Below are 13269 nucleotides of genomic sequence, written 5' to 3' on the forward strand. Positions count from 1 at the left end.
TGTCCCGTTCTTACCATCCCTGGCGCAGCATCCTACATGCACAATAATTACTCAATTAACATTTGCTAACTGGAGAACAGGTCTACGTTAGCACATTTTATGTGGGCTCCTGGAAACTATCCTTGCAAAAAACGTTTCGAAAAACAAAGCCATTTAAAAATGACTAATCCCCATTTGGATTTGGTTTCCACTTTGACCTGAATTAAGCACTACCATTGCACAACTCTCATTCTCAGCCAGAATGTGCTGAGACTGATGATTTCTGCACAGCCTTAAGGGGACCTCTAAGGGGACCTCGCCAAGAGGGCAATTCACATCGGTTTTGTCCTCGGCCATATCCCCAGCACCAGAACAGTGCCTGGCACACAGCAGCTGCGAACTAAACAGGTACTGGGTCAACGAGTGAGTTCCTAGAACGTCCCAAGGTAGCTGGAAATGAAGGCGCCGACTGGAGCCTGGGAGAGATGCAGCCTGTGGTTTGTCCACGATGCTGTTTGCTCAGCCAAAACCAATCTCGTTCCCCTCACTTTCCAGAGGCCTCGTCCACGTACCTTTCACAGTTATGACCCGTGGTGTAGTCCTGGCAGCTCGAGCATTCCCCTGTCACTGAGTCGCAGTCCTCCGCGTGGCCATTGCACTGGCAGGGCTGGCAACTTGGAAAGCCCCAGTACCCAGGTAAACACCGGTCACATTGCCTCGCATACACCCCCTGGAAACAGTGGCACTGGCCAGTGACGGGATCGCAGAAAGCATTGACAGATCCTTGCAGATGGCACTCACAGGCTGCAGAAGCAGGCAACCAAGCGACTGTGGTGAGAAACTCATTAAACTCAAACACACCCCCTATCCAGCCCAGCAGCCCCCTGCCCAGGGCAGCACGCTCCGTAGCCCCGGAATCAATTGCCAGGGTGCAGCATGCCTTCTGAAGCTATGGAACCCAGGCTGGTATGAATCAGATAACCTGAATGAACATGTCACAGTTCTTCTCATCAACCTACGTTTGCATCCACTGGGGCCGAAGCCAAAGGTGCCAGGGGCACACCGGTCGCACTTTCTTCCAACCACGTTCGGCCGGCACTGGCACTGGCCTCCATTGGGGTCACAGACGGAACTCAGTGAGCCCTGAGGGTCGCATTCACAAGCTGCAAGGAGAGAGGTGAGAGCCTGTGACCCCGGGCAGCACCCCCAGCCCCCTGCAGCCTCCCCCCTACTTCCCACGCTCCTGGTTCCAGGAATGAGCACAGCTTGTCCCACCCAGGTCTGTGTAGGCTCTTCCATCCTTCTGCTGTGACCTCGGCTCAGTCAAAACTCCCCTTTCCCATTTAAAGCCCCATCCTCCCCCGGATGGGTGCAAGGGAAACAGCCTGGACCAGAAGTGACAGATGAAATCAGTTTCTCTAGAAGGGATGTCATTAAGGTTTTCTCTCTCCTTCAAAGCTCAACTCTCACAAGACTTTCAACACAAGCCCAGTGACCCTTGAAAGAGAAACAATATCAATTTCAGGTGTGGGTGGCTCCTTTGATTCCGTTCCAACTCCCGGCCCGGCGTATGCAAAGTCTCAGGGACCTCTCTCTGGTCCCCTGTTCTCTGTGTATTTCTTGACAACAGTCCAATGTCAGCAGTGCTCTGTCACTAAAATACTCTTTTTTTTTTTCTTTTTTTTTTTTTAGGGAAAGCTTTATTATTTATTTATTTTGTCCTATTAGGGCCACACCCGCAGCATATGGAAGTTCTCAGGCTAGGGGTCAAATAGGAGCTACAGCTGCAGGCCTATGCCACAACCAGAGCATCACCAGATCCAAGCTGTGTCTGCGACCTACACCGCAACTCATGGCAATGCCAGATCTTTAACTCACTGAGTGGAGTCAGGGATCGAACCTGAGTCCTCATGGATTCTAGCTGGGTTGGCTACCACTGAGCCCCAACGGGAACTCCACTAATATACTCTTAATAAAATAAAGGCCAACTGTAGTTGAGACATGATTTCCTTTGTGCCAACTGCCTAACTCAGACCTGCAGGGCACACACCCGCCAAAGTACCTCGAGAGGCCAAGTGTACTTGTGGTTCTTGAGAAACAAAGGGCAGGAGCAGCAGTGGTCACACCTACCCAGGCCTGTCTGGTGTAACAGGGCGGAAATGCTAAAGATGATGTTTCGGCAAACGTCGGTCATTGGTGTCTTCACGACACTTCTACTGTTCTCCAGACATCGGTATCTCTGAAACATTTCCCAGGCACTGTTGGTGACCACCCCATCTCCTGAGCTGCCCACGGTGAAGATGTCCAGTGACTTACAGAACGGCATGAGAACAAGCTAGGAAGAAACCAGAAGAACACACTGTTCTTACAAGAGGTGTCCTCAGTTATCAATCAACACAAGTAAACACATAACACCCCCAAATGCTTCTTTGACTCTTGAAAAGAAAAAAAACGAAACAAAACAAGACTCATTGACTCCAGTGAAAACCTTCCCATTCATAAATATTCCTGCCAGAAAAAAAATTATTTAGCTATCCCAGACTTAGTTTGATGGTTTTTAAAATGTCATTGTTGGAGTTCCCGTCGTGGCACAGTGGTTAACAAATCCGACTAGGAACCATGAGGTTGAGGGTTCGATCCCTGGCCTCGCTCAGGTGGTTAAAGATCCGGCGATGCCATGAGCCATGGTGTGGGTCGCAGACACGGCTCGGATCTAGCACTGCTGTGGCTCTAGTGTAGACAGGCAGCTATAGCTCCGATTAGATCCCTAGCTTGGGAACCCATGTATGCCATGGGAGTGGCTCAAGAAAAGGCAAAAAGATAAAATAAATATATAAATAATAAAATAAAATAAAATGTCATTGTTAAGGTACTTCATGTTTTCATAAAGAATCAGCTTGAGTAGATCCCTGCCAGAGAGTGGAATTTTGTTGACATAAATAAGCAAAGTGGCCTCAGAGGCAGGAAAGAATGACTCTGCCTCATCTCTCAGCATTACCCTCCACAAAACTGTCTGGGGAAGCAGATGCATGCTTTTTGCCCAGCCCTCTACTTACAGAATCGATCAGCGTGTAGGGACTGTCCACACTGCTGTCGGAGGAAGTATACTGGGGCAGTTCTAACCGCACTGTGTAGTTCACACCCTTCTCGAAGCACACCGGGCGGGGGAGGACCACATACCTGCCCCAAAACAAAAGAGGAACTGTAACCACAAAGGTCCCCCCTTTAAGTACCCAACCAAAGCTCTAGGTAGATCATCCCAAAGGAAGGAAATCAGCAGTCCACGTTCAGCTCTGGCTCTGAAATGGTAACTGCCCAACTCATGAGGCGAGCCACCAGGAAAGGAATGAATTTGCATGTTGGTTCCACTGAGCCACAAAGCACTGCCACACTGACCTGGAGCCAGGCGATAGGGACACAACCTGGTTGTCATCATCGGGAACAGTGTTTCCACACCGGCTGCTGGTTGGAATCTTCCCAGGTCGCTGCACCGTGATGACAGCTTTCTCCCAGTGGTCAGGGAGCTAGAGTGAAAAACAGATGATCAGAAGGACCTGCTGCTGCCTGCTTGTTTGTGAAGACCTCTCCAGATGCATCATTTGCCAAGTTTAAATGGGAAACACTCGCTGGAGTTTCCCTTCCTCTTTAGCATTTCTTCCGCTATTACCCCAGTTCTAGCCTGAACCCCTTTGCATCTGGACACTGCAACAGCCTCCCCACCATTCTCTCTGCCTCTCTCAATGTTCCTTTCCATCCATCTTAAAACACAGCTTATTATTATCTTTTATTGAAGTATAGTTGACTTACAATGTTGTGTTAGTTTCAGGTGTACAACCAAGGGATTCTTTTTCAGATTTGTTTCCATTATAGGTTATTACAAGATATTGAGCATATATTTCCCAGTGCTATACAGTAGGTTCTTGTTTATCTATTTTATATATAGTAGTGTGTACCTGTGTATCCCAAATTCCCCATTTATCCCCCCAAATTGCCAATTTATCCCTCCCTCCACATTCTCCTTTGGTAACCATAAGTTTGTCTTCTACATCTGTAAGTCTGTTTTATAAATAAGTTCACTTATCATATTTGAGATTCCATATATAAGTGATATCCTATCTTATTTGTCTTTGTCTGACTTAAAAACAAAAAACAACAAAAAGATAAAGATTAAAAAACAAAAAAAATCCCAAATACAACTTAGATGATAACAATCCCCTTGCCCCAAACCCTGTGAAAGCTCCTTGTTAATATAGAGTCCAAGTGCATTTACTGATCCCAGAATTTCTCCTAACGGCATCTGCAACCATACTCTTCACTGGCCATGAAGGGTATACCCTTCACCTCCCCCTTTGGCTGCTCATGCTCTTTCTTCCTCTTGTGTCAAAATTCCATCTCTGTTTTAAGGTCTACAACTGACACTTTTTAAAAAAATTTTTTTTAAATTACTCAATGAATGTATTACATTTATATACAAGTGACTCTTTAGGAAACATTTTGGCAGCCCCTGACTCAGCTCTGCTGGTATGAACCTCTTATCTCCCAGCACGTTTATGGCTCTGCTCTGTCACTTCCCACCTTTGACCCCTGACAGCAGGTAGAACATGTGTCCATCCATGGACAGTGTAGCCCATGGGAGCAAGGAGGGGACCTGGCATGTTCTTTTCACCACCTCAGTTCTCTGCAAGGCCAAGTGCCTGACAAGGAGATCATTAAATGTTTGTGAAACGAATTCAAGAGAAATGGACATTTCACTTCCACGAGGGATAGAGAAAATCAGAGAGGTTCCTCTCTTCCAGCATAGCCTCCACATTTCATGAAGACATCATGTCCCTTAGAAGAAAGACTTTGCCACCAATATCCCCTGCCTCCATGAGGCCACCGAGCAGTTACCTGTGGCTCATAGCGAATGAGGATGTCGTACTCCATGGAATACGGTATGTTATCAATGAAGAATTCCAAATACGCCCCTTCAGGCACTCGGACGAAACCCGCACCAGTCCAGGAGGGAATCCGGTCCTGGACATACTGCCGTTCCACAATGCTGACCCCCTGGGGACAAAGGGACAGGGGTATTGCTTTACTTGAAATGGAGTTCAATTCATGTAACAGTCAAAGAAGTTGCTTAACTCTGGTGGGATTATATGTAATACCTGGCATTAGTCATCCCCAAAACGAAGTCCTTCATTCCCTGTAATATGTGTGTGCAGCTTTACCCACCCAGGGGAGGAAGGAGCTATGTTCCACTGCCCTCAAATCCGGCTTGGCCTTGTAACCAGTAAAATCTGAGAAAGCGATATTCTGGGACTTCTCAGCCCAGATATTAAGAGACCTGGCAATTTTTGTTTTCTCTGTCTTGGAAGCCCGATGCTATGTAAGAAATCTCACCATCCTGGAGTTCCCGTCATGGCGCAGTGGTTAACGAATCCGACTAGGAACCATGAGGTTGCGGGTTCAGTCCCTGCCCTTGCTCAGTGAGTTAACGATCCGGCGTTGCTGTGAGCTGTGCTGTAGGTTGCAGATGCGGCTGGGATCCCGAGTTGCTATGGCTCTGGTGTAGGCCGGCGGCTACAGCTCCAATTCGACCCCTAGCCTGGGAACCTCTATATGCCGTGGGAGCGGCCCAAGAAATAGCAAAAAGACAAAAAAAAAAAAAAAAAACCAACAAAAAAAGAAATCTCACCATCCTGACTCCTCCATGCTGTGAGGAAGCTCAAGAAGCTGCTTGGAGAAAAGGGCCCAGCCAGCTTCCAGCTGCTTTAGCCATCCCAGCTGAAGTGCCAGACAAATATTTGAAGCCACTCCTAGGATGGTTTGTTACACAGCAATAGAAAACTGAAACACTATCCACTCTACTACACTAGCTTAGTCAATTTGGAGCATCAGTAGAGAGAAGAACTGAGGAAGAAAAACAATTGCCTCACCTAAAAACACCAAAAGTCTTGTTAGTGGATGATCTAAAGTCTCTTTGTGAACTATGCTTAGTTGTATTTATTTATTTATTTTGTCTTTTCTAGGGCCACAACCGCGGCATGCGGAGGTTCCCAGGCTAGGGGTCCAATCAGAGCTGCAGCCACCGGCCCACACCACAGCCACATCAACATGGGATCTGAGCTGTGTCTGCAACCCACACCACAGCTCATGGCAACGCCGGATCCTTAACCCCATGAGCGAGACCAGGGATTGAACCCACCACCTCTTGATTCCTAGTTGGATTCGTTAACCACTGAGCCACCACGGGACCTCCTAGGCATAGTTTTAAATATGACTGTTTTTAAGAAGGCACGGTCCTTATTTTGTGCTCACTGACAAGATGCTTCTTAAATGGTCTCTTTGCAAAATGTGCACATACCACTACTTTCCTCTCCCCACGCCCCCACCAAACACTCTTGTACCCACTGGGCAAGCACCTCCCTACTTACAGGTCCAAAGTTGGCTTCTTCGGCTTCATAGATGTAGTGGTCCAAGGTGGTGAAGTAGAACCCGGATTCCACCTCGTTGCACTGACGTCCGATCATGTGGGGTCGGCACAGGCACTGGCCTGACTCTGCAGAGCAGCTGGAGAGGAAGCAGAGCCTGGTCAGCTGCGCTCACCACATTCATACACGAACCCACTGGACGCAGATCCATGCTTCCCATTCAACGGTACAGGGGTGAAATATCCAGGTAAGTGAAATACCTAGATACAGTTATTTTAACTTCCTTCACAAAAGTACACGGAAAAAATACTGCCTGTGAATGAATCCCAAACTCCTGAGGGAAAAAGCTCTCTTTGATCTCATCTTTCAGCTTTATTTCCCTTGCTCTCTCTTTACCATGCTCCACCCATGCCATGTTGGGGTTTTCTGTAGATTCTACATATACCCTGCTTTGATATATTTTTCTTTTCTTTTTAGGGTTGCACCTATTGTATAGCACAGGGAACTATATTCAGTGTCTTGTAATAACCTCTAATTTAAAAGAACCTGAAAAAGAATATGTGTGTATAATGGAATCACTGTGCTGTATACCTGAAACACTGCAAATCAGCTACAACTCCAAAAACAAAACAAAACAAAACAAAACAAAAAAAAAAAAGAAAGAAAAAAGAAAACAAAAGTGGAATTACAGGCATTCATTTTGACTTCATTAAAATCAAGGTATGGTTTAGAATTGCTATTTTAAACCCATTCTTTTTTTTTTTCTTTTTTCATCCCGAAGTTCATTTTCAACCAAGTACCTAAGGCAAATTACAACTCACAGGAAGACAGAACACTCAGAGGTTTATTAAAAACACCCCCAAGCAGCTCTGTCATGGGCCAGCTGAGGTCTTCTTCCTGTAGGTCACGTAAATAATTTTTATCCTTCAGGGATAAGAATACTCAACATTGTGTAGCCAATTCCCAGAGGAGGAAAGCTTGTTTCCAATTAGGACCTATCCCTCTTATGACACAATCTACCAGCAAAAGCCACTGGCCATAATTCAGGCATCAGACATGACATCATATGGACAAAAGAAAAACCTTCTTGCCTCCCTAGCAGGCGTTGACTGAGGAAACCAATGTCCCAAAACACGAATCACCAAAGAAGAAAATATCCAGATTCTTCTCAAGCCATCCATCACCAGAGAACAAGCAAATGAAGGTGAGGGTGAAGACAGTGGGCAGACTCCTGACACGCTTTGACTCGCAGCACGATTCTCAAGAAGGAACAACCCGTGAGAACCTGATCGTGTAAATTCCCCTCCTGTCAGCCTAGCAGCCACACGCCAGTGTCCACACCCCTGAACTGCTGTCATAAAAGGCATGGGTCCCATTCAACACTTAACTACCCTTTGGTGAACTCCTTCTTGGGGCTTTACCTGCTCCCATGTTGGCCTCGCCTATAGCTCTCAGTTCTTATTCAGAACCGTGCTCTGGCGGGACATTTCCAGGAATGGGACATTCCCATGACTGCCACATCTAATTCATCTTTTCCCAAATGGTTCATCACCTCACACACTGACTGATCTTCAGCTCTGCTATTTCTGTCAGATTTAAAAGGTAAGACATCATCTTCCCTTTCTTTTATCCTCAACATCCGTATCTTATTTCAAGATTTTTCTCAGCTCAGCTGTTTCTTCTCACTATTATGACCACTACCCTAGTCCTGTATGTCATCATCCCACACCTGTTACTCTAGCTACCCCCCAGCCTGACCTCTCCAGCTCCTCTCTCGCCCCTGCCTAATCCATAGGTCTACACTGGCAAACCAACATTCCCAGAGTATTGCCTTCCTTGCATCACAAAAACCCACAATGGTTTCTTCTTCTATTAAGTCAAGGTGCCTCTGCCTGGTTTCCAGGAGCCCCCTGTGACCTGTCCTTTGAAAACAGCTGTTCCTTCTTCTTGTACCCACCTTGGCTTTAGCCTAGACCCACGCCTGTCGTACCCTTCCACAAATATTTACTGAGCAAACATTGGCCCCGACAGCTGTGCTTTCTGGTGTCAGTATTCTCGCATTTTAGTCCATCATCAGCTTTCTTCTGAACTGACCCTTACTTCCTTGTCAAGTCCCTGATTTCCAGCTCAGTGATACAGAGAAAGAATGATGGAAGAAAAAATAGTTCCTGCCCTAAAGAACTTCTGATCTAATTGGGGGCAGGATAAACAATAAAGCAATGACCAATGCAACAGACGAAAGCGCAGGAAGTGCCCACATGGAGCTAAGGGCAAAGAATTACGGGTGAGAGGCAGACACCGCCCCTCTGACTGAGGAGACAGTACTCTGAGATTAAGTGTGACATGCAGAACTGTAAGATAATAAACTTACATCTTTTTGAGCCACTGTGTCATGGCAATTTGTATGGATGAAGGCCAAGGTCATTTCTCAAAAACATAGAATTCTCATACATACAGAAATTAAGAACTATTGAAAGGAAAACTCTTTCATTTAAACAGTGATAAGCAGGAAAAATAGTGTACAATCTCAATTTTTTCCCTAGTACTAAGAAATTAATCAAAATAAAAATATCAAAGGATAAAAAGCACCATTCCTAAGGACTCCTACTCCGTTCAATGCCAATATATCCTCCACAGTTCTGATTACAAGTAAGAGTTGGGTTTCAGGAGTCCCCGTCATGGCTCAGTGGAAATGAATCTGACGAGCATCCATGAGGACACAGGTTCGATCCCTGGCCTCACTCAGTGGGTTAAGGATCCAGTGTCGCCATGAGCTGTGGTGTAGGTCGAAGATGCGACTCGGATCTGGCGTGGCTGTGGCTGTGGTGTGGACCAGCAGCTACAGCTCCAATTCCACCTCTAGCCTGGGAGCTTCCATATGCTGCAGGTGTGGTCCTAAAAAAAGCAAAAACAAACAGCTATAATGCAAAGCAGAATCCATGCTGGCAGAGATGCAGAAGTAATATGTTGTCCCAGAAAGGAGGGTGGGGGACTTCAGTCCAGGAAGGAGAAGTCTTCACAAAAGTGGTGGGCTTCAAGCCAGCTATGAAAGTCCTAAATTTAACCGATAAAATCATTTCCAAGGATGCTGTAAAGTTGTTTCTATTTTTCAATGTTTTTAAACATTTGCCAGTGCTGTTTACTTAGCAACCACACTTACTTATTCATGAAGGCGGGTTATCTGCTAGGCAAAACTTGATTAGCCTGGCTTAAGCCACATTATTTACATCAATTAGGTCTTCCTTGAAGATATTCCAAAGTCCAAAACGAATCTGATTCCCACCCATGAGGACGCAGGTTCGATCCCTGGCCTCGCTCAATGGGTTAAGGATCTGGCGTTGCCATGAGCTGTGGTGTAGGTCGCAGACGCAGCTCGGATCCCACATGGCTGTGGCTGTGGCGTAGGCCAGTGGCTATAGCTCTGATTTGACCGCTAGCCTGGGAATTTCCATATGCCGCAAGTGCAGCCCTAAAAAAAGAAAAAAAAAGATATTCCAAAGTCCAGATTAGCTGTCAACATAATAGACATGGATTACTATACTTTTCTTGTTCTACCAAAAGCCATTCGGCTCATTAAACAAAACATTTTATAACTTTTTCCACTTCATGATTTTATACTTCATCTGGTCCTGGCCAAAGTAACTAAGGAATGTTTGGGATAGATTTACAGACTGCCCATCCCAAGAAGTGCAGGTCACATTTTCAGATCGTAAAAATCTTTGGTTTCTCAAACTCTTACTCAATTTTCTCACATTTTTACTCAATCAATGTTCACGCGACATGTGTCTAAAGTAAAGCAAAGTAATACTGTTGGGTGGAAGATATTTATGAGTGTCTGCAACAAATCGATCATTGAATAAGTATGACCCCGAGTGCCTGCTCTGCACCAAGCATTCTGGTAGCATCAAAGCTTTAAAAGACAAGGTCCCTATCACCCCTTTGGGACTCTGCAAGTCGCTATAGGGGAAAACCCCCCTTGAAAAGGATCACTGCAAAACACTGCAGAATCGCAAGACCAGAGGCATCCTAAAGTTTGTTTTTTCCCCGTCAGCGATCCCCCAAAATCAGGCATGCCAACCATCATGCTACAAAGATCCAATTACTTGCTTTTAAAATCCTCATGAAAACAGTGGGCTCCACAAACCCTCTTGATGAGGATATTCTGGTTTTTATACATTTTTGCAGGAGAGACGAAGGGCAGGCCAGGGGTTGTGTGGGGGTGGATTTAGAAACAGGAAGCATGTGTGGGAGAGAGAGACAGAAAGGCAGCCTGAGTAACAGAAACCATTTAGGGTAAAGGGAACATAGGACATTCCTCCATTTATGATGTAATTTGGAGAATTACGTATGCTGCCTTCCTCTCATCAAGAAGGATTTTCGGAGTGGTGACAGCTCTGAATTGAGGAATCCCTTGCTCAAGGGATCAGCATGTGCTCTGGGAGTCACAAAGGAAAAGTCAGACAAGCGATTCCTTAAGCCGAGAGCAGTTTGTCTCTCTTCCTGCTTTTATGGAATGAGCCTTGCTTCCTCCCCTCTGGAGGTTTTCTAAGAACAGGAATTGAGCCTGGCGTTTCAGAGGCTCCAGGCTGCCCTGAGTTAACTGCATGATGTGGAAGAGAACAAATCTGAATGCAGATGCCAGACAGAACATGTTCTTTGCTGCCTAAAATCGCATCCCTTCTCAAGCAGACTCCTGAGCTGCTGGGAAACCTTCTGGTGAGGGAGTCAGTTTTTGGGTCCATGAAGCTTGCTCAATGGATTCAGCATGCTCTCCCGGGACAATTCAGGACCACAAGGAAACATCTGCCTATTCTCCCAACAGTCACTTACACTATTTTTACCAGATGTTCTGAATCAGATCCAGTAACAAATAGAGGCTCCAATTCTCTCTAACGCAAAGGCCATTAATCAAACTCCCACAAATGTCACATCTTGCCAAAAGCTGTATTTTGACCATTGGGAGAGTGTGTCATGTCTCATCTCGTCAAGGAATACCAACATATTTAAGTAACTAAAATTAGTATAGGCTGTTTTCATTAATGTACTTGGAAGTTGCATAAAGAAGAAGAAAAGGAGAAGATTCTTTGCACAAATCCAAAGGGGACTCCATTTTGTGTCTTCAAGCTTGGTGAAAAATGCAATGTTTGACGGTACCAGCTGCTGGAGGGGATGGGAGAAAAGGTACTTTACAGCCAGTTGGGAGGAAAATAGACCAGCACCATCTGTCTGGAGCAGTCTGGCATCCTCCAGGAAAAGAGAAAATGCACATGTACTTGGACGCAGAGGCTCCATCACCAGGAACTCAATCTATAGACTGATCTACAAATATTCAAGATACTTCTACAAAGAAATTCACTGCAACATTTTTAAAAAGCAAGGGGAAAAAAGAAATAAAGGATGGCATTCTCACATGATAGGAAAAAAAGAGGTAGATGAATAGATGAACACATGCTGAGGTGAAAAAAGATCTCTTGATAAAAAAAGCAAGATGCAGAGTAGTGTTCATACACAGATTACTTTGACTTATAGGAAATGTCCGGGAGTTCCCGTTGTGGCGCAGTGGTTAACGAATCTGACTGGGAACCATGAGGTTGCGGGTTCGATCCCTGGCCTTGCTCAGGGGGTTAAGGATCCGGCGTTGCCGTGAACTGTGGTGTAGGTTGCAGATGTGGCTTGGATCCCATGTTGCTGTGGCTCTGGCATAGGCCGGCAGCTGTAGCTTCAATTAGACCCTAGCCTGGGAAACTCCATGTGCTGCGGGAACGGCCCAAAAAATGGCAAAAAGACCAAAAAAAAAGAAAAGAAAAGAAAAGAAAAATGTCCATAGAACTAAGTAGGAAATCATGGACCATTTTTATTTTATTTTATTTTATTTTATTTTTTTAAATAAAACCTAACATGTTATTTAAAAAGAAATGAGAGGAAAAAAGGTGCTATTTTTAACAGGTATTCTGAGCACTATTATTTTTCTTTTCTTTTAATTATCACTATTATTATTTTTGTCTTCTGCGGGCTGCACCCTTGGCATATGGAAGTTTCTAGGCTAGGGGTCTAATTGGAGCTGTTGCCGCCGGCCTATGCCATGGTCACAGCAATGTCAGTTCTGAGCCACATCTGCAACTTACACCATAGCTCGCAGCAATGCCAGATCCTTAACCCACTGAGAGAGGCCAGGGATCGAACCTGTGTCCTGATAGATTCTAATTGGGTTCATTACTGCTGAGCCACAGTGGGAACTCCCATAAACGCTATCATTAATTTCTAGAGAGATACTAGAAATTGTTAACAGTGGCACTTCAAGGGAGTGCAGCTCAGGGAAAAAAGGCAGGACACCTTCCTGAACCATTTGAATGTTTTAAAAAACCATGGGCGTACATTGTTCCCATAATTTAAAACATATTGAAAAGTAAAATACAAAACAAGTAACACAGATAAAAACCAAGAAACATAAACAGACTGGAGAAGGCTTCAAAGCTAACCTGGGGAATGATTAAATCTTTGCAAACCTGCACAGCACAGGTAAAAATGACTGTCAGGCATCAAAGCAAAGGTGAATGCACTCTGCCTGTCTTCTTAAGAGTCGTTCAATGTCTCCCTTGTCACAGAGGTCACTGAGTGTGAGAGTGTCAGCGCAGCTCCACTCACCTATTGTTTAAGGCTCCCCCAAGGTCACAGTCACAAGGTCGACATCCATCCAGATCGTTGCTTAAGCCCCAGTGCTCTGGCTGCAGAACAAAAGATTCAACATCTAAAGGGGGGGTTCCTGAATTACACAATAGATTCAGCAAGAAGCAAGTTATGGCGTGTTTGGGATGTTCCAGCAAACGTTCACTGGCATCATGTAAGCAGAAAGCCCACAAAAGGCTTGAGTATG

General features: G+C 45.3%; 1 protein-coding gene across 4 annotated transcripts in view; it reads right to left on the reverse strand.

Moving 5' to 3' along the window:
* The window catches only part of LAMB1 (laminin subunit beta 1), a 76421-nt gene that overhangs the window by 35130 nt on the left and 28022 nt on the right, over positions 1 to 13269 (reverse strand). For all 4 annotated transcript variants that reach the window (XR_014816137.1, XR_014816138.1, XM_084977463.1 and 1 more), the window contains exons 13-20: positions 13041 to 13120; positions 6399 to 6534; positions 4870 to 5028; positions 3376 to 3503; positions 3036 to 3159; positions 2110 to 2314; positions 999 to 1142; positions 552 to 783 (exon numbers count right to left, since the gene is read on the reverse strand). Coding sequence is in view for 2 of the 4 variants with exons in the window: in XM_084977463.1 (XP_084833589.1) it covers positions 552 to 783; positions 999 to 1142; positions 2110 to 2314; positions 3036 to 3159; positions 3376 to 3503; positions 4870 to 5028; positions 6399 to 6534; positions 13041 to 13120 (1208 nt within the window). In the remaining 2 variants the exon portion in view is untranslated. The remainder of the gene's footprint in view (positions 1 to 551; positions 784 to 998; positions 1143 to 2109; positions 2315 to 3035; positions 3160 to 3375; positions 3504 to 4869; positions 5029 to 6398; positions 6535 to 13040; positions 13121 to 13269) is intronic.

This window comes from Sus scrofa, chromosome 9 (assembly GCF_054392235.1).
Source record: "Sus scrofa isolate SSC_HxYL_T2T_F1_AM1 chromosome 9, Sscrofa_HxYL_maternal_Yorkshire_Landrace_v2.0, whole genome shotgun sequence".
In the NCBI taxonomy this organism is placed as follows: domain Eukaryota; kingdom Metazoa; phylum Chordata; class Mammalia; order Artiodactyla; family Suidae; genus Sus; species Sus scrofa.